This window comes from Trachurus trachurus (assembly GCF_905171665.1).
Source record: "Trachurus trachurus genome assembly, chromosome: 8".
NCBI classification, from domain to species: domain Eukaryota; kingdom Metazoa; phylum Chordata; class Actinopteri; order Carangiformes; family Carangidae; genus Trachurus; species Trachurus trachurus.
The window spans coordinates 3715183-3737044 of NC_139905.1; the positions used below are offsets into that span (position 1 = coordinate 3715183).

At 41.7% G+C, this 21862-nt stretch overlaps 3 protein-coding genes across 3 annotated transcripts in view; 2 read left to right on the forward strand and 1 right to left on the reverse strand.

Moving 5' to 3' along the window:
- Nucleotides 1-1367, forward strand: part of LOC310989795 (uncharacterized protein) — a gene marked incomplete at both ends in the record, with an annotated part of 133069 nt that extends 131702 nt beyond the window's left edge. Inside the window, one exon of the mRNA XM_083976944.1 lies at nucleotides 1286-1367. Within this exon, the coding sequence (XP_083833070.1) occupies nucleotides 1286-1367 (82 nt within the window). The remainder of the gene's footprint in view (nucleotides 1-1285) is intronic.
- Nucleotides 1368-2085: 718 nt separating this feature from the next.
- On the reverse strand, nucleotides 2086-4973 carry LOC310990140 (heat shock 70 kDa protein 1-like; the record flags this gene model as incomplete). The annotated part of the gene is made up of 2 exons (XM_083977404.1): nucleotides 4845-4973; nucleotides 2086-4028 (listed from the first exon to the last, which is right to left on the reverse strand). Exon 2 carries the CDS (start codon nucleotides 4003-4005, stop codon nucleotides 2086-2088), a length of 1920 nt encoding a protein of 639 aa, XP_083833530.1. The 5' UTR covers nucleotides 4006-4028; nucleotides 4845-4973.
- A 5862-nt stretch (nucleotides 4974-10835) lies between these two features.
- Nucleotides 10836-19987, forward strand: LOC310989796 (trypsin-3-like; the record flags this gene model as incomplete). Its single annotated transcript, XM_083976945.1, has 5 exons — nucleotides 10836-10890; nucleotides 12906-13068; nucleotides 16807-17075; nucleotides 18190-18344; nucleotides 19692-19987. The coding sequence occupies 5 exons, from the start codon at nucleotides 10836-10838 to the stop codon at nucleotides 19950-19952; spliced, it is 903 nt and encodes a 300-aa protein (XP_083833071.1). The 3' UTR covers nucleotides 19953-19987.
- Between the last annotated feature and the right edge of the window lie 1875 nt (nucleotides 19988-21862).

A 21862-nucleotide genomic window follows, 5' to 3' on the forward strand; every position in this document is an offset into this window, starting at 1 on the left:
CACAGCTGCTGCACATCTGGACTGAACAGGACTCAAGTCCAGCTGATGGAGTCTCTGATCACTGATCAATCACTGATCAATCACTGACCAATCACTGACCAATCACTGATCAATCACTGATCTATCAACGATCAATCACTGATCTATCACCTCTGTCCTCTGCTTCTCTTCACAGCTGGAAAACAATCTGGTGAAGAGGAGTGTGTGTGTGTGTGTGTGTGTGTGTGTGTGTGTGTGTGTGTGTGTGTGTGTGTGTGTGTGTGTGTGTGTGTGTGTGTGTGTGTGTGTGTGTGTGTGTGTGTGTGTGTGTCTCAGTCCACCATCTTCCCTGTGTGTTCTGGACTGACAGAGATCGTCACATTAACAGATGAAAACTGGCCAGAACAAAATAAGAGTTTAACTAAGTGACTAAAAATAAAATTAGGTTTAAAAAACCACAGATTTGTTTAATTACCTGGATTATGACAATGGAAAATTTTTATTTACAACTGAATTAAGGGAAACAGGGTTTGACTTTTCACAATTTCGTAAACGTTTGCATTTTTCTGTATATATTCAGGTCATGTTAACTGGGTTACAGTTGTGCAATATGTGTAGCCTAATACTTTCACATACTGTTTTTTTTTTCCACAAGCTTTTATTTTGGAAGAGCTGATGCACACCTGTAAGCCTCAGCGACAGGTTGGATCAAAGAGTTTTATCTTGTTGTTTTTTCATGTGTTTATCTCGTTTTTTTTCTCCGTTTCTGTAGCGGTGAATGAACTTTGTTGTATTGTCACAATTTATTGTGAAAGGACGGTGATGTTCACGATTAACTGAGGTTTTTGAGCTGTTGTTGTTGTTGTCCACTGATTACACCACGAATCTCCACCTGATTAGTCGACCATGAGTTATGAATGAAATCATAGTGAAAACCAGTTATTCCCCCTCTGGGTGGGGTCCCTGAACGCCACACTGAGAGCTGCTGGTTGTTGATCAGTGTCTCATGCACAGTAACAGTTGGACTTCACTGCCTCCCTGTGGTCAGAGTGAGGAACTGCAAAACCTTTTACTGTTCAGATTTTATTAAACACATTGTTATTGTTTGTTCTGAAAATCAACTAGTGCAACTCAATGTTGAGTGATTATTACTAATATCAACAGTTTCATTAATATTATCACATTTACTCTTCATGTTTTACTGTTTAGTATTTTAGCATCACTGGATTAGCGTTCTTTTAGTGTGTATTGTTGTGCATTGTTCTGTTCTGCCCTGGCTGATTTAACATAATCTCTCTTCCTTCAGGATCCCCTGGTACAGCCTCCCCTTGTACCACACAGCCCTCCCGTCCTCCTTCTCTTCCCCCCATATCCCTCCCGGACTGTAGAACTCTGGACGTCATTCATCTTTTCTCTCTCTCTCTCTCTTTTCTCTCTCTCTCATATTCGTCCTCACTTCTTTGTGTGTATATTATCTTGTTGCTGCTTTCTTGGCCAGGCCATGCTCGTAAAAGAGATTTTTTTATCTCAAGCAATTTGCCTGGTAAAATAAAGGTTAAATAAATAAATGTTCATTTTTCCTGAGGGGTCAACGGCTCCACAGTCTTCACTTTAAGTAATATTAATAGTTGTAGCGATTAAGCAGAAATACTAGAGCATATAAAGAATATTATATCACCTTTGTCTGGACCCATTTGTTCATGTTTCCTCTGTCACATTATGAATTCATCTGTTCAGTCAGCATGTAAGGTAGCCTAACTGTTATGAGCCTTAAAAACAAACTCAGTCAATAACTCAGAGTAAATGTAAAATCTGTTCTTGTTTCCTTGTCATTAACCGTGTCTGCTGACTCATGTACTGGAATTTAATCCCAAGAAATTTGAATTCATTTGATAATGTATTAACTACTACTAACTATAAACATCCAAATCAGATGATGATGAAATCAAAAACAACCATAGGATTTAATTCAATTTCTGTTTTTTTATTATATTTTTCAACTTTATAAAATGTCCCTTAAACCAGCGGTGAAAAATAAATTTACATTTAATAAACTTTACAATTTACACATGATCCATAAGGTATGAGTCCGTATGAAGGGCCACTTTAGTCCACCTCCTCAATAGTGGGCCCCTGGGAGCCGGCTCGTGCCTGCTCTCCACAGCTACTTGCAGGCGTTCCTCCCTGATACAACTTGCTGATGATGGGGTTGCACACTTTCTCCAGCTCCTTCTGCTTGTGTTGGTACTCCTCTTTATCAGCCAGCTGGTTGTTCTCCAGCCAGGTGATGGTCTCATCACACTTCTCCACCACCTTCTTCTGGTCCTCCTCACTTATTTTGCCCTTCATGTTCTCGTCCTGCACGCTGCTCTTCATGTTGAAGGCGTAGGACTCCAGGGAGTTCTTGGCAGAGACCTTGTCCCTCTGGACGTCGTCCTCGGCTTTGTACTTTTCAGCGTCCTGCACCATCTTCTCGATCTCTTCTTTGCTCAGTCGGCCCTTGTCGTTGGTGATGGTGATCTTGTTCTCTTTGCCGGTGCTCTTGTCCACCGCGGACACGTTCAGGATGCCGTTGGCGTCGATGTCGAACGTGACCTCGATCTGCGGGACGCCTCGTGGAGCAGGTGGGATTCCCGTCAGCTCAAACTTGCCCAGTAAATTGTTGTCCTTGGTCATGGCTCTCTCCCCTTCGTACACCTGGATGAGGACCCCGGGCTGGTTGTCGGAGTAGGTGGTGAAGACCTGGGCTTGTTTAGTGGGGATGGTGGTGTTGCGTTTGATGAGGGACGTCATGACTCCTCCGGCTGTCTCGATACCCAGGGACAGCGGTGCCACGTCCAGCAGCAGCAGGTCCTGAACGTTGCCCGAGGTGTCGCCCGAGAGAATGGCGGCCTGGACAGCGGCGCCGTAGGCCACCGCCTCGTCTGGGTTGATGCTCTTGTTCAGCTCTCTGCCGTTGAAGAAATCCTGCAGCAGCTTCTGGACTTTGGGGATTCGGGTGGAGCCTCCCACCAGGACGATGTCGTGGATCTGCGCCTTGTCCATCTTGGCGTCCTTCAGGGCTTTCTCCACCGGCTCTAACGTTCCCCTGAACAGGTCGGAGCACATCTCCTCGAAGCGAGCCCTGGTGATGGAGGTGTAGAAGTCGATTCCCTCAAACAGAGAGTCGATCTCAATGCTGGTCTGGGAGCTGGAGGACAGCGTCCTCTTGGCCCTCTCACAAGCTGTGCGCAGCCTCCTCAGGGCTCTCTTGTTCTGGCTGATGTCCTTCTTGTGTTTCCTCTTGAACTCCTCCACAAAGTGGGTCACCATGCGGTTGTCAAAGTCCTCCCCACCCAGGTGAGTGTCTCCAGCCGTGGATTTCACCTCAAAGATCCCGTCTTCGATCGTCAGGATGGACACGTCGAAGGTGCCTCCGCCCAGGTCAAAGATCAGCACGTTGCGTTCTCCTGATTTAACCTTGTCCAGACCGTACGCGATGGCGGCTGCCGTCGGCTCGTTGATGATCCTCAGGACGTTCAGTCCCGCGATGACACCGGCGTCTTTAGTGGCCTGTCGCTGGGAGTCGTTGAAGTACGCCGGGACCGTGATGACGGCGTTGGACACCTTTTGGCCGAGGTAAGCCTCAGCAATCTCCTTCATCTTCACCAGGACCATGGAGGAAATCTCCTCAGGGTTGAAAGCTTTGTCCTCCCCTTTGTACTCCACCTGAATTTTGGGCTTCCCTCCGTCTGAAACCACCTTGAAGGGCCAGTGCTTCATGTCCGCCTGCACCACCGCATCATCAAACTTTCTTCCAATCAGTCTCTTGGCGTCAAACACAGTGTTGCTGGGGTTCATGGCCACCTGGTTCTTGGCTGCGTCCCCAATCAGTCTCTCTGTGTCGGTGAACGCCACATAGCTGGGGGTGGTCCTGTTGCCCTGGTCGTTGGCGATGATTTCTACTTTTCCGTGCTGGAAAACCCCCACACAAGAGTAGGTGGTGCCCAGGTCGATGCCGATCGCTACACCTTTAGCTGCAGACATTTTGGCTGTTTGGTATTTATGTCCTGAAGATGCAGAGACACATGAGAAAGGAAAATTAGAAATGTGAATACCTTCAACAGTTACTATGGTTTCTGCATGGGCATACACTGAAATACAATACAATTTATTTAAAAGACAAAATGACATCATACAGTAGAGCTTTAATAAAAAAGGCCTAAATAAACTATTTTTAGATTAGATTAGATTAGATCGCCTTTATTGTCATTGAAAAAAAAGAATTCAACGAAATTCACGTTGCTTCTCCGCTGTGGTACCACACAACACACACAAGACAGAATAAATACAAAACATAAAACCTATAAAAACATCACACAAGTGAATTTAAAAGATGAAACTAGAAATTACTTTTAAAAAATGTCATGGATATTCTGCATTGTTTTGTATTGTTTTCTAACTGCTCACTTCTTTTTTTTTTTTCTTTTTTTTTACATCCATAGACCACACAGTGTTTTCAGATTTGATGCATCATGGTCCTAGTACAATTAATCCAACATTAGGACAATCATTATTTGAATGCTAAATATATACAGTCAAATAGGCTCGTTTCGATCTTTACATCTACCGTATAAACTTCAATCCGACTCTAGCAGACAGCTGACAGCACGGCGGATTAATATGACGACGAAATTACACTTCAACTTTTTTTACTTTTTACTTTTCTGACGTAATTTTCGTTTATTCAAAGTCCGGTAAATAGCCAGTGATCTACATCTATCACACAACTTTAACAGCGTTATTTCCAATCCACACAACTACAGAGCCGATATTTAACACAAAGTTATGTAGACAAAATGAAAAAAGAGCCGTCGTTTACTCACTCTGGTTGGACGATGGGAAAGTTGGAGGAGAAATGAAGCGTTTCTTCTCTGCTGCGTCGTCTCTCCCTCTTTCTTTTCCTTCTCCTTCTGTCTCTCTCTCTCTCTTTCTCTCTGTTTCTGCCGGTCTCTTCCACCGGCGCCGTTATTTATTCTCCACTCCTTCTGTTCTGGCTGATTCTCGAGCTTTCGATCCCCATAGAGCCTCTCGACCAATCACAGAGCTTTAGCGTCCTCCTCGGCGTGATGACGTCACCGGCAACGTGTCCGCAGAAGCTTCTACCAGCTTCTGGAATGAATGAATGAAATGTGTCCTGTGGCTTGTGGGAACGTCGAGAATGATTGAGAATATCTACTCGCAGTAGCCTACCAAGAACGGTGTGAGGTTTTTAGTCGATCAAAACAAACAGATTGATTAGAAAACCAATACGTAAAGACGATCGATTACAATGACCAGTGACTGTATTTTTAAATCTCTCACAAGTCTCTCAGACAAGACAATTACAGTAAAAGCTGAGAAATGGTCAAGTAAAATGTAAAATGAGGAGTAGCCTAAAAATTATAATTCAGTGTAATATATTAAAGGAGCATTATCGCAAATACAGCAGTAATAGCATAAAATAAGCTGACATATGTAAAAGATGGGTCGGGGGGAGCCATAACTAAATTTACAAAAAAAATCGCCAACAGTATAGTGTCCGTGGGGCAAATGCAGCATTTGTCTTTGTTATGATCCAAGCCGGCCCGGCGCTTGCTGCGTTAAAATGCACTCGGAACTCGCAAATCAGACCTCCGAACTGGACAAATATGCAACAGTAAGTAATGTAGCAGTGTTAGGCTGCTCACAGTCACTGAATCGCTGGTAGAACACTTTGTCTCCACGTCCCTGTGTCTTTCTTCAGCTGTCCTCTCAGCGTTATTAAAGGTGTACAGAAAAGAAAATTGAATTTGAGCCCACTCTGGATCATAAAATTAATGTATTAACTCATCTTTCAGACGATGTAGGTCAAACTTTGTGCAAAATTCTATTTTTGAGTAAATCCGGGATGAAAGTGTGTATTTTTTTTTCCGCATTGGATAATGCAGGCGCACGGATTGTACGTCAGCCTGTACACGATTCACCAGCCACTGCTATTGGATCCGTCATCCGTCATTCAAACGTCTGAGACACGCACACACACACGGAGCTCGGTCTCGCCCCAAGCTTTGAATATCCCGCCCGCTCGATAACGACCAATCAAATTCGTTTTCCTCACTCGGGTAAACTCGTGTTGCAGCTCGTGACAACTCGGCGCGACAAACAGGACAAACGGCCATTTCTGTACACCTTTAAGGAGGAGGACGTTTCAGTTGTTGTTGTCGTTGTTGTGGTTGTGCGCGACGTAGAGCTGCCGCTTCCACTAGCGAGTTTTCTTTTTCCCGCGATTGCACGTTCATTCAGCCTGGCGAGGGAGGAGGAGGGGGGAGGGAGAAGGAGGGGGGGCGGGGGGGGACTAAACGAGGCTGCTCTCTCTCTCTGACAGCTGCCCACTTGTTTATATCTGATAAGCTCCGCCTGGCTCCATCTAGTGGCCGAATTTTGCGATAATACTCCTTTAAGTATACATTTATTGATTATTGTTGACAGGGTATATCTTTTATAATTCGAATATGGGGAATTATAATTATCATTCATGTTTCAAATTGTATTAAAGCAGAAGTGAGTGATCCGGTCGTTTTCGCTAATGCTGCGTTCCAGGCAGGCTTTTGAAATCGTAAATTACAGCTTCAAGTCACAACTTACGACTTTGTAGCGTTCCAGGCAACCCACTCGTGTTTTTCCGACCTGTTTTACCGGTGAAAGTCACTATAACGGCCACTCGTAACTTCCGACCGGTGAACTCGTACCAGATCGAACTGGTACCAGATCGAACTGGTACCACTTCACGGTCGGAAAAATACGAGTTTCCCTGAACGCACCATAACAGTCCTCGTCGCTACGTCACCACATTCACGGCGTTCCTTGGCTGCACACACAGCCCTGCATGCCGTTCTCTCTCCTCATTGGATAAAAACTGTAGGATACGATAAATGTTTTCTCTTCGGCTCAGAGCAGAGCAGAGGGACTGAGAGACCCGTGTTTCAGTCCAAACACTCTATGTAAGTGATTGCTGTCGGAAGATATAACTATTTAAGACTTATATTAACACAAATATATCACTCACTTCTGCTTTAATTTTGTAGGCTATGTGAAATAGAGCAATGTTACACGACATTTTACTCAGTGGAATTAATGTATTTCTGATTCCCATAATACCTGGCAGAAATACATACATATATCGAAATATATAAGTATATTCTTATATATTTCTGGACTTGAAGATGAAAACAACATGCCTACAGTATAACAGCAATAGTGAGTTGCCCAATAAAAAGAACATTTAAACAGCTTATTTTAACCGTACCTCAAGGAAGGAGTCTATTTGTTCCAAGACTACAACCCCTTATGAAAACTCTGCTTCAAACAAAACTTTTGAGGAGCCTAGCTACAGATTATTAATTAAAGTTAAATGGTTTTTTTTTGTTTTTTTAAACGAACAGAAGCTTTCACAAAATGATTTTAAACAAAACAAAACTTTTAAATCATTGTTGTTCTCTACCCTTTGAATAGGCTGCAAAGTAGATCACCTTGATACTGCCATTTCCTGAAGTTGAAATAGATACTAAAAAAATGGCCCTAAAGTCAAAAAGGTTTATAGCTTTGTTGCTTAGATACTATGGTGAAATATATTTTACTGTTTTACAGCACAGAAGCTTCATCACTTTGTAGAGAGCTTGTTTCATTCTGATCAGTCTGATTTCAGACGCCCCCCAAGGACCATTATCATGTCAAGTACTATCTATTGATGCTAGCTTGCTGTCTCATTTTGGCCTGGAGTTACAATTTAGCTAACAGTTATATTTGCTAGTTTCTAACATTAACTTTAACTTTTAAATATGCTAAAAAAAAATAAAAAATAAAATAAAAATAAACTTCTGTTTTACCTTCTAACTAATGCTAGCTAACATCAATAATGTTAGCTAGTTTCTAACTTCTGTTTTACTTACTTTCTAGCTAACTAATGTTAGGTAACATTAACCAATATTTGCAACTTTCTAACATAAACTCTAACTTTTGATTATATACATTATATACATTAATGTCAGCTAGTTTCTAACGTATGTTTTACTTTCTAGCTAACTAATAACATTACTAGCTAACTAACATTAACAAATGTTAGCTAGTTTCGTAACTTATGTTTTAACTTACCTTCCCGTTAACAAATGTTAGCTAGTTCTAACTTGTGTTTTAACTTACCTTCCTGTGTGGTGAAACTGGTTGGGTGGGCTAACAAGCTACATTGCATGTCAAATATGTCCTGAACAGTCTAAGCTCACATCGACGACCGTTCTTGAAGTCTGGTGATTCTTCCACTCGATAGACAGACACAGCCGGTGCATTTATAAAGTAGATCACCCACCTCGTTTAATGTAGTGTAGCGGCGTTGTACTCTCTTGTTGCGTTGTGTAGTTCACAAAAGAAGACCATGATCACTGTTGGCAAACTTGCCTTTTATTTCGGACATCTGGCAGAAGGATCAACACACAGTCAGTCCAGGTTTCCTCACACACAGCAAGGTCCGTCGTACTGCTCATTTAGTATTAAAATAAACATATAACCAACAAAGTGTAGTGTACCTGGCAGAAGGATCAACACACAGTCAGTCCTGGTTTCCCCACTCTCTCTCTCACACACACACGTCTGTAAAATGTAAAACGAAAAGAAAGTGCAGGTTAGCTAACAACGTGTAGCACTAGCAATTTAATAAACAACAAAGAGAGAAAAACACTGTCAACTTTTTTATTAAAAAGGACTATATGTTTATTAAAAAGCTATAAAATTCAACGTAAACCACCCTTTAGTATTAAAATTAAAGTAATTAATATGAAACAATACAGAGCTCATAACTCATGCACATACCAAGGAGACAGCAGGTCCAACTGCTGCCACCCTCGGGGTCCACAACCCGAATCCACAGGGGTGCTGCATTCAAGTGCCATAGGACAAATAAGTTTGCGTGTTGTGTGATGAGTTTTTATGGCAAGTGGAATCACACTACACCTTAACTCTGTTACACTAGCTGTGATGCTAGCTCCCGCCATTTTCTGTCTTCTCCCTCCAACAACTATAGCTACCGTTTTCACTACAGTTCCTTTCATAAGTCTGAAAACAGCGGTCTAAATGAAATCGGCCCAAATGACAAGCACTTAATGGGGGCGTGAAATGACACCTGACAATCCGGATCGGCCTGTACGGATGGGCTGAATGACGTTAGTAGGTACACATGATGAGGGTGGTATATGATAACTGTCAATCATTTACACCCGGAAAATGAATAAAAACAGATCTGATGTGCTCAGGCTGCATAACATTAGCCCATCTAGTGTTTTTTGTTTGGTTTCACTTAGCCTACCTTTTTTAACAATCTTTTGCTTGTTATTTAGACAATAACTTTATCATCTTTATTGTAGGCTATAACGTATAGGGGGGCCATCCCTGTATCAAACTAATTTCTACAGTTAGCTAATGTTAGCTACCAGTAGTTTCATAGACTAGTTTGAATGACGTTTGGGAATGAGAGCAGTCTGATTTTTTTTTTATGGTGAATCAAAATGATCTTGGATTAAATGAAATCTCAAGCCTCTGATAACTTTTAATCACAAGTGACAAATCAAAAATGAAAATGTCAGATTTTTGTTCTATAGGCACAAATTATTGCTGTCAGAGTTTTTGTGTGTGTGTGTTTCCTGAAATGTTCTAACTTGCTACTTTAGCTGAGACAATGGGCATCTTTTTTATAGACTATAGGCACTCCCTAATGAGTTTTCCAGGAAGTTGAAGGATTAAAATATAATTATAAGGTGAGGTCTAGTGGTTACATTAGCATTAGTGAAAAAAACAAACAAACTACTTTCATTCTAAGCACTGTAGCCAATTAAGTATAATTTTTTAGGTAGTTGAGTGTTTCTGTTTATTGAAATTTCAGTTTTGTCACATATTTGATGGCCTGTAAGACGTCACTGGACTGAAGCACATGCACTACAATGATCCCCCTTTTACCCTGAGGAGAAAAATGACACTCCTAGTTTTCATTACATAATTCACACTTTGTTCAGAATCTATTTTAACACAATCTTCAAAAACAATTAATCATAATAGTAAAACAAGTCCGACATGACTCCACACACCTTTATTTATCTAGTGACCGAGACCACAGAGAGATAAGATAAAAAATGACTTAATGAATACCATGTGGTTAGGATTATATCCGGCTGAATCAATAAATCAATATTATTTTTAACATTTACATTATTTTTGACAAATGTTAAATCCTTACACCCCTGTGGGTTTAAGTTATAGTATTATAATAGGCCTATCGTAGCCTACGCATGTGAAGGTGATCAGTTAGTTACATGTGACCTGTGACCGGTTTGACCTCTGTGCTGCAATTGTACAGAATGTATGTGTAAACACAGGGAGCAGTCAAGCAGGGTTTATTGCTAACAGAAACTTGTGACTCTACCTGTACTTATAGCTGCCTTTCAGTCAGGGACACTGGGTTATTGTCATTCATCCTGCAAAGAGTCTACACACACACCAAATATACAGGCCTTTGTGCAAGCATAATCAAATAAAGCTGCCAAACCCAGAAGGACAGGTATTCTCCGCCGATCCTTCAGGTCTTTTTATGGATTATCTTTATGACAACATTAAGTCAGAGAGCGGAGCTACGGGCCATATAAAGTCTGATGATGTTTTGTGAAATAGCTGGGCGTAGCTACTGTATGTGGTATGTGAGGTGTCGCCTTCATTTACCTGACAAGAGAGCAGGTGAAGTGCAGAGTCCCGCCTATACTTCCGTCATAACGGCTCGGACTCGCCTGCTCAGCCTCAGTCTGGACACCGTTTGCATCATGGAGTCGAAGAAGCTGCTTTGTGTTGCCGTGTTGTTGGTGTCGACACTGACAGGTGAGTGTTGCTGCAGATTCTGTAGAAAATCAACCTTCAGACAATGAATCAATAACTATTATTCACACGTGTCACTGTGTGTATCTTTTAATGGGTTTTTCCTGACTGATCACAACAGGTTTATATGTTTAACATTAGAAAACCATCTAATAAAAAAAAAGAAAAGAAAAAATAATGTGTAAAATGTTTTTTAAAAAGGTTTTCTTTAAAAGAAGGGAAAAAAACCTCCATATTGTGGTCTTAAAGAGGAACCATGACACCAGTATGAGGAATTCACATTTTAAAATAAACAAACAATTGGACTCTCTACAGCGTCAAATAACCAGAAGATCCAGTTTTGACCTTGTTCTAACAGAGAATCTTGTTTCATCTTGAACAGTCAGTTAAACTTTTATAACCTGATAAGCTGACGTCTTTATTTTAGAGAAAGTTTTTCATACTCAGTCCATCTCAGTTCATTATATGGGAAAAGTATTATTGGTTTTCATTTACAGTTACAGCATATGACAACTGTAAAATATAAATGAGTGCATCCAGCAAAAATAAAACAGTTACTTCCTTGACAGCTCGACAGTGTTTGATATGAATCAACTATTTGTTATAGCAGAGAGTGGGAAGATTACTTTGCATCTCGTGTCAGTGTGGTAAATAGCCTATGAAGCTACAGCTTTACGGGCTGTTTATCTTATCTTAGTTTAGCTTAGCTTAGCATAAAGACTGGGAACAAGGGTGAAACAACAGCTAGCCTTGCTCTGCCCAAAGGAAAACATGGTCAACCAAATGGAAACTCAAAAGTTTGATTTTATTTTAGGCTATTTAATTTTTTTTTTTTTAATACTTTTTTTTTTTTTTCCAGTTCAACAACAATAAAAAAGCTCGAACATTTTTCGTGAATGAAACTACAAATCATTCACAACTTTGTTTCCAAAACGTCTGGTTCATCGATAAAAGCGACACATTTGTGTGGAAGTTACAATAACTACGACTCCCAAGATCCTTTGTGAGCTGCTAACAGAGGAAAAGTGTCAGAGCTGCAGGATGCTCATGAAATATCGGCTGTTTCATGACTTTAAAGTCACTGAATGTTTCATTACATGTTGCATTTTAGAAGCTCGTTTTATATTTAATGGTAAAATATTCATGTTTTCTCTGACAGACAAGTAAAAAGTAAAATTTCCCATGTGACATGAAGACGTCACGAGTGTCTCAAACAGTGTTGCAAACACCAATGATCACTTGTGAAAGGCATGAAAACTATTCACTGTGAAAATATTGATGTAAATCATTGATGTCACTTGAACGCACCAGGAAACATCACTCATCTCTTGACACAATCGATCAGTGTCACTGACTCACTTATTTTTCTAAGTTAAGTTTCTGTTGGTTTGACTCAAGAGCCAACTGCAACTCACCTGGCGACATACCAGGGGTAAATGTCAGACCATCACGAGTGGAGGAACAACCAGTTGGGTTTGTTTTGCCTCAGTGTCGATGGTGATCTATCAGATTTAACAACAATGTTCTACAGACAATGAATGGCCTCTGGTTTCTGTTCAGTCAATAACACACAGTTTGGTTTATTGTGTCTCCCACAGGAATCAACACACAGTCGGACGGTGAGTTTGCTTTTCATACTTTTTTTTAATAAATAAAGCTGCAGCATCGGCACATTTATCATTATGATTATTGTTTGGATATTTGCTAATACGTCGTCCATCCTGAATTTGCCTCCATGAATGTGGAAACTTCATAAACCCTCAAAACTCACTGAGCATGAACATGTTTGCATACTTTTCCATATTCCAGTCAAAGATCAAACCTCTGTCGATTCATCGTGTTTCTCTTCACCTGTTGACTGCAGCCATTTTGTCTGTTTACACAAAACAGACTTGAGTGATTTGATTATTCAAAAACAGGGTTGAGTAACCAAACGCAGCAGCTGGGACTCTGAGGAGGACAAGAGGAACCCGTTTCTCCTCATTATTCGTTGACATTTCTTTCCTGTTTCCCTCCAGTTTGTGGCGTCGCGTCGCTCAACCCGAGGATCGTGGGGGGTGAGGATGCTCCGGCGGGGGCGTGGCCATGGCAGGCCAGTCTGCACAGGTTCGGCTCACACTTCTGTGGAGGTTCCCTCATCAACAACGAGTGGGTCCTGACGGCCGCTCACTGCTTCTCCAGGTGAGTCTTCACACCAAGGGGGTAGATCGGACTACACGCAGGCGTAGCTCACAGTCGGCCATATTTGAACGGGCAACTTGCTCTGACTCTGGCTGCAGTTACAGTGCAGTAGATGGTGATCGAGTAATCTTCATTAAAAAAACGATTCATAACTCTGTGAAAAATAAATCAGTATGTAGCTATTACTTTAACTATTTGCATAATGTCACTATAATGTTACTTTTACAAAAAAAAAGTACATGATTAAAATGATCCGTGATTTTAAGTATGCCACATCATAACTGCATAGACGTTCATAACAAATCAAACCGTTTTGAAATCGGACAAAAACTGAGCAAGTTGTGGTCATTATAGCAGAACATGCACCATAGGCTTAAAGGGACAACGAGGAGTTTTGGAAAAGCGAAGCGTTTTCACACTACATTTATGAGCCTCCGCGCACACTGTACATTTCTTTGACCGGGCGCAAGACGGACTCATGTTTTCATTCATCAATAATTAAAGTCAGAGGTTCAAAGAGGTTCACATACCACCGTAGTTCCGACCATAAACGGCGATGCGGCTGCGTTATTCTCATGATTCGCAACGAAGGAAACGCTGGTCGGCTCGACCAGCATCTCCGCCACCACTAATAATAACAAAATAACGATAGAGACAGAACGATATATTTATCGAAAATGGGCCCATTAACAAGTGTGGGTAGCGGAGATTCATCCACATTAACGTGAGACTTTTTTATAACCGAATAGAAACTCCTCGTTGTCCCTTTAAGTTGACCTTCCCAAGATGGCCGCCGTTCTGGCTACGCTTTGTCATTGGGCAGCAGAGGTGGGTGAGTCATCTAGTCTTCTTCTATATATCTATGCTTCACACCCCTGAGAGGAGTCGGACACATGGGGGTTAAAAAGCATGTTTGTCTTCTTGTGCACGTAGGAAAAACATGTTCAGCATTAAAAACAAAACTATTTCCTCTCATATCTCCTAAACTTTTGTGTGGATAGTTCATCACATCAAACTGCTCAACTTTTTTTTAATTTTTTTTTTTTACAATATTTTTTATTGAAATTTCAAATGTATTTCAAACTCAACATTAAATGTACAAACATTTTCTCCCATATCCCCTCGAACAGACAAAAAAATAAAATAAAAAAGCAAATGGACAGTGACATCAGACATCAGACTAATGGAGTAAATTAAATAAATAAATAAATAAGAATAAAATGGGACAAAAATAAATAAATTAAATACAATTAAATTAAATTAAATAAAAGATCCTGGAGAAGTCCAAAGTCAATAATTTTCGATTGTTTCGTTGTTCTGATGAAGTCCTTGGGGTATATTCCAAGTATACAGATTGTTGACGTCAAAGGAATGTTACACTTAACCATCCGTGATAAACATTTAACTACATTTTCCCAAAATACCAATATTTTAGAGCAACTGCTCAACTTTTATCCTGCACACAATCTGGAACCTAAATCAAAACCAACATGAAAACACAGAAACACAAAAACAGACACATCCTCAGAAACAAATGACCAAAGACTTTTTAATATAGCTAAAGATGTGAGTGATGTTCTTATAGTTAAATGACCTCTGGTGGCCGACCTGCAGTTCCTACAAAGGCCACCAGGGGGCTGCATGCTAAATTACAGTAAAGGGATAGTTCAACATTTTGGCAAATTGGCCCATTGCCATAATCCCTATAGTCATAGCAGTAGGTTCGTTACTTTTAAATTGTCGGTGCAAGCTGTTTTTACGGAGTTGTTTTCGAGGCAAATTCATGCAAAACAGCTAATGCACGTTGCCTTCAGGGACAGTTTTTCATCAAGCAGTCTCTGCATTTCCCTCTAAAACGGCTCTGTCTGGTAACGTTGTGTTATTGGGCCCTAGTTTCGTCGACCAGGTGAAGTCTAACGTCAGCGCAGCTTCGCCACGCCAACGGGGTGTGGCCCAGGTCCATTTCGCAAGTTTGGGGGCCGCGCAGTCAGATTTACGCCAGCGCAATCCCTCCCCTCGTCCCTCCCACCGGCGCAAACGGCAAAGAGGGAGGAGAGAGGGCGGAAGGGAGACAGGAGGAGGAGAGAAAGGCGTGGAGTGGGTTTGACACAGCCGAGTCAGATCTTCACCAATCAAAGGAGCTCCTCTCCTCACCTTTAACTGCGCGGCGGGTGATGCGCGCTGCAAGTTTGTCATTTTATACTTTGACATGGACGGAGGAAACAGCGACGCCAGAGGCCGAACCTCTCCCCGGAGGAAACAGCTGTTTCCCCGGAGGTCCGAGCTCAGAGTGACCAACAATGAGTTTACTAATAATAATACAAATATCCTTAATCAGGTTTGATCTGATACACTGAGAACCCCTGCCCAATAGTATAAGAAACAACAACTAATAAACTAATAAAGAAACTCACATTTATTCAAACCCTGTGCAAGATGATGAGACAAAGATAAACAAACACCATGCGTAACGGATGAAATCCGCGTAAAGGACGCTCTCTCTCTCCCTCTCTCTCTCTCTCTCTCTCTGTCCGTCTCTTTTTTTCTCTTTTTTTCTGTGATAGAGAGTATACTGTAGTAGGCTATATACTGACTATCTGATACCGAGGCAGTGGTGGTGGACTAAGAGAGATGAAGATTTGTGTTTTGTTTTTCATTACGGCTGCCTGATGCGGTCGCTGGCGTTAATAAATTAATAAGTAAATAAATAAATAAATAAATAAAGCGATCATCACAAGGGCAGAGTGGTATCTCAACACGGCAGAGACATGCAGTCATTCACCCTCAGTCCTGCTTTTGGGACATCCACAGCTGCTTTTCAGTGCCAGTTCGTCCCTGCTGTGTTAATTCAGGTGGAGTTTCCATTACGCGTGCCACAGCCTTTGATCTCTGCTTTGATCTGACGTCAGATGTGACGGGACAATCTATATAGATATAAATCCACGTGTTGATTCCATTAGTTGCATTAAATAGTGGTTATTGTGGATATTTATTGCATTGAAATGTGTCTGGAACTGTGGAGATCTGCCTGTGAGGTCTTGGTGACGTGTGTGCACTGCAGGTCAGTCAGTCAAACTTCCACTGCACCTGCTGCGCTCCGCGCTGCGCTGAGACTAGACCTGGTTGGAGGTGGCGAGCTTTCAGCGCAACCTCGGCGGGACATTTTCGGACGAAACTTCCACTGCACCAAGCTGAATCTGTGACGCCTCCCCCTGCTGCGCGGCCACGCCTATCTCAGCGCAGCGCGATCTGCCAATCTTCCAATCTGACTTTGCGCTAGGCTGCGCTGGTCGAAACTTGCATTAGACCGGCTGCGCTACCTTGCGCCACCTGCGCTGCGCCAGCAAACTAGGGCCCATTATCTCATAGCGTGGTGAATGTGCAGGTCACAACTTGTCCACCAGAGCGTTGTGGAGTTGTTGGATTGTGTATTTGATGAGTTTGATGAGGGAAACCAAGAAATCCCATGAGCCTCCGTAGCGTAGCTCTGAGCAGCTCACGGCTCTGCTCCGCCGTTCTTAAAGGTAACGAACCTACTGCTATGACTATAGCGATTATGGCAATAGGACAATTTGCCAAAATGTTGAACTATCCCATTAATGACAGAATGTGAGTTGATTCCTCTTTAGTTCCTTTTACTTTATTTCAGGGAATTTAAAAACCACACCGATCTTATTTATATTATTCGACAGTGATTCTCTCACGTGTTCTCACATGTTCTCCTGTCATTCCTCTCAGCACCAGTTCAACCGGTTTGGTGGTTTATCTTGGACGTGAAACCCAGGAGCTCGCCAACGCCAACGAGCAGTCGCGCACCGTGACCGAGATCATCAGACATCCCGACTACAACTCCGCCACCAGCGACAACGACGTGGCTCTGCTCAGGCTGTCCTCCCCCGTGGACTTCACCAGCTACATCAGTCCCGTGTGTCTCGCAGCCGACGGCAGCACCTTCAACGCCGGGACGACTTCCTGGGTCACAGGCTGGGGAACCATCCAGACTGGAGGTTAGGGTCATTAAACGTGACAAAGATGGCCGAACCCTCTGTTGAAGGTTTGGTAACACTTTACAATAAGGGTCCCTTAATTAACGCTATTAGTACATTATTAAGCATTAATTAACTGTTTACAGATATATTAACAATCATTATCATGTATTACTTAGGGTTAGGAAACACATTCATTAAGGGGATAGTTCAACATTTTGGCAAATTGTCCCATTGCCATAACCCCTATAGTCATAGCAGTAGGTTTGTTACCTTTAATTCGGTGCAAGCTATTTTTAGAACAGCGGAGCAGAGCCGTGAGCTGCTCAGAGCTACGCTACGGAGGCTCATTATGGGATTTCTTGGTTTCTAACTCATCAAACTCATCAAATACACAATCCCAAAACTCCAAAACGCTTTCGTGGACAAGTTGTGACCTGCACATTCACCACGCTATGAGATAAAAATGGAACGTTACGAAACGGAGTTGTTTTAGAGGTAAATACAGAGACTGCTTGCTGAAAAACTGTCCCTGAAGGCAACGTGCGTCAGCGGTTTTGCATGAATTTACCTCGAAAACGGCTCTGTGTGGTAACGTTGTGTTATTATCTCATAGCGTGGTGAATGTGCAGGTCACAACTTGTCCACCAGAGCGTTGTGGAGTTGTTGGATTGTGTATTTGATGAGTTTGATGAGGGAAACCAAGAAATCCCATAATGAGCCTCCGTAGCGTAGCTCTGAGCAGCTCACGGCTCTGCTCCGCCGTTCTAAAAATAGCTTGCACCGACAATTAAAGGTAATGAACCTACTGCTATGACTATAGGGATTATGGCAATGGGCCAATTTGCCAAAATGTTGAACTATCCCTTTAATGTAGCCTATTAGATAGCAGTTAATTAATGTTTACTACTCAAAGTTAGTTAATAAATTATTAAGTAATAATAAAAGTTGAATAATGTAATTAGTTATCATTATGTATGCATTACTCAGCATTAACTAACACATTAGTTTATATATTAATGCTTAATAATGCACTGACTAACGTTAATTAAGGGACCCTTATTGTAAAGTGTTAGCGAAGGTTTATTGATCGTGTTTATCTAACGTCTCTCTTTCTGTCTTTTGTCTCTGTCAGTGTCTCTTCCTTCGCCTCAGAGGCTGCAGGAGGTCGATGTCCCCGTCGTCTCTAACTCTCAGTGCAGCGACGCCTACGCCAGCAACAACATCGGAATCACCAGCAACATGATCTGTGCTGGTTTACTGGGGGAGGGAGGGAAGGACTCCTGCCAGGTGAGGGAGAACTAACTAAACCCCCCAGCCTGGGATCAAGACAAGATGTTTTAATGTCTTAATCTTAAAGGATAATTTCCGTTTTTTACAACCTGGACCTTATTTATAGCATAAAATACGATCATTTTACTCACTCAGATAACTTTGGTGTCATTTGGAGTCGTTTTGACAAAATTAGCCCCAGTGGAGCGGCGCGTATATCCGTATAATGCGAGAACACGAGGCACGCAATGCAGCCTCTAAATAACACATTATCCACCGCAAAACTCGTTCATTTCGCCAATATTTTGTTATGATACACTAGTGCTATTCCCCTCCGAGCCCGTGGTGGCATGTTATCAACATCCGGGGTCTGTAGGTTCAAGGTTGACCTATTAACTTCTGATCTGGATGATGTCATCTCTGAGCGCTGCCCGGCTCATTCTGATAATATTCAAAACGACTCCAAATGACACCAAAGTTGTCTGGGTGAGTAAATGATCGTATTTTATGGTAGAAATAAGGTCCAGGTTGTAAAAAACTGAAATTATCCTTTAATCTTAATCACTGCAGCCGAAGAAAACACAGAAAGACACAAACAAGCTACAAAACAACTTTGACTAAACACAATTAACAGGAAGTGTTTCAGGGGACACAATGAAGAGAGGGACCAGTCTGGGGCCTTTAGTTGTTGTTCTTCTTGACTTTAGAAGTTGTACAGACAGCTTCCTGTTAGTGGGTTTGACAATAAGATGAGTTTGTTTGGTTCATTAGAACGTCAATATCCCATGATTCACATGTATGGCAAGCACATGTACGTTCACATGTACATGTTCGAGATATCTTTAATTCACCTCAATTAAAGATATCTACATGTCCCTTTTCGGATATCTTAAATTAAGTTTTGACTAGGCAAAATGACGTTGTAGATATCTCAAACTGGAATTAGTAGCCTACTAGTCATAATTCAGTTACAGATATCCGTAATTCACATAGCGGATATCTGCATCTGAATTGTAGATATCTGTAATGACAAACCCCATACACATGAACGGCAAAAGTGACGTCATTTGTCCTAGGAAGAACGTAATTGTGGATATCTGAAATGTTCTTTTTGACTCGGAAAAACTGAATTACAGATATCTTGAATAAAAAATCCAACTATTCAAAATGTAATTACGACTAGTGTTAATTCCGGATAGTCAAACTTAGCTTTTAAATGTTAAATCCGCTTGCCATACACATGTTAGCTTAGCATTAGCCTCTAGATTTCATCAGTTTTCTCAAACATTTCAAGTGTTTTCAGGAAGTTGAATCCTGCAGAACACACCATGTAAGTAACATATTTATGCTGTTGGTCGTGTGCAGGGCGACTCCGGCGGCCCCATGGTCGTTAAGGACGGCACCAGGTGGGTCCAGGCCGGAGTGGTGAGCTTCGGCATCGGCTGCGCTCAGGCGGAGTTCCCGGGAGTCTACGCCCGCGTGTCCCAGTATCAGGCCTGGATCAACAGCCGCATCACCACCAACCAGCCGGGCTTCGTCACGCCCTCGGGCGGCTCCTCCAGAGTCGCCGGCCAGGCCGCCGCCGTCCTGCTGCCCATCCTCCTCTGTCTCTACACGCTCTCGTAGGACGACTCACAGCGCCGGACGGGGCCGAGCTGGAACAACCATAATAACCAGTCCTTCCAGACAAATGCTGAGGTTTTCTTGTGATTGTTTTGGGCGAAAATCCTTGATTATGTGGCGGCGCGTTTTCTTTAAAAATGAAATGGAACATGCCGGGGATTTGTGCAATTTTATGCGTCAATAATAAGGTTAAAGCGATAGTTCACCCAACATTGAAATTTCACTCATTATCTAGGCTACTCATCCTCATGTGGACTAAGGGCTGGGAGAAGTTTCAGAGTCCTCCGTGGCTTCTCTGAGTTACAGGGGGTCTCGGCGTAGCAGTGCATGTCCATATAACGGTTGCAAATGGATACCAACAGTCTTCGTAAAAAAAAGACACACCAAAAAACATCCAAATACCTCCATGCTGCTCGTATGTAATGTCCCTCTTGTATTGAAGCCCCGAAATGCGAAATTGTTCCGAAAAAAATTTAATAAGTCTATTTTTCAAGCTTGTTTGTAGCGGAAGGTCCTCTTCCTGGTTCGTCCAAATTTGACGAACCGGGAAGAGGAGCTTCGAGAAGCTTCCGCTACAAAACAAGCTTGAAATATAGACTTAATTAATTTTTTTCGGGACAGTTTCGCATTTCGGGGCTTCAATACAAGAGGGACATTACATACGAGCAGCATGGAGGTATCTGGATGTTTTTTGGTGTGTCTTTTTGTTACGAAGACAGTTGGTATCCATTTGCAACCGTTATATGGACATGCACTGCTACGCCGAGACCCACTGTAACTCAGAGAAGCCACGGAGGACTCTGAAACTTCTCCCAGCCCTTAGTCCACATGAGGGGGAGGAGATAATGAGTGAGATTTCAATTTTGGGTGAACTATCCCTTAAATAAGAAAAAGAAATCGCCTCAACAGCCTGTTCTACTAGGCTACCTTCATGTACAGAGAGTCATTGATTATGACTTCCTATGAGCAACAGGCTGCATCCAAACTACAGTATATAAACATGGTTCAAACTTACGAAACATTCCCGAGTCAAAAAAATTAATTGCGTTTTTTCTTTTAGCTAGCCTATCTTCTGTCACGCGAAGCGGTAACGTTTCATGTTGCGTAATTTTTACATCACTGTAAAAAAATGGCTGCTCCTGTAAGAAGTAAACATGCAACATTTGCAACGGAAATGCATGGATTATGAAGTCATGCAAGAACTGCATATTTTTGTGCATTTTGCATGTAAATCTTTGACTTTAGCTGCTTATGCGTTAAGTTTTGGGATCGCATTATGCCGTTTTCTGTTTTCTATAAACACATTTATACTCTGACAGTCTTTTGTCTTAAAGAGCGAACAAAACCATCAAATATTTCCACTTGTGTCTCAGTCAATTTACTATATCAGCGAGTCGACGTACCACGTACAAAGCCGGTCATTAGCTGATATAAATTAAATTACACTTGACTCTCATTATATTATCGATCATGATCAATCTGCTGATTCTTTTCTAAATCAACCACTACAATATATATATATATATATATATATATATATATATATATATATATATATATATATATATATATATATATATATATATATATATATATATATATATATATATATATATATATATTTAAAGAATATATTAAAGTATTTAGAATAAAAAACACTATTTATTTTATTAACAAAGTGAGTTCTTTTGTTGGAGACAGCTGCTCGTTCGAGCTTCATGTTTTGTTTGCTGAGCTGCTCGAGGAGGCGACGACCTGGTTAAACACAGGTGCAGCGACTCATCGGTGTGAGTTATGGGATGTTGGTGTTTGATGCTGATGCTGCTGCTCTGTTCTCTCAGGACTGTTTGGTTTTTTCCACCTGTGAGGTGATGTGATGGCTCCTGTTAAAAATATAAAATAAAAATAATGCA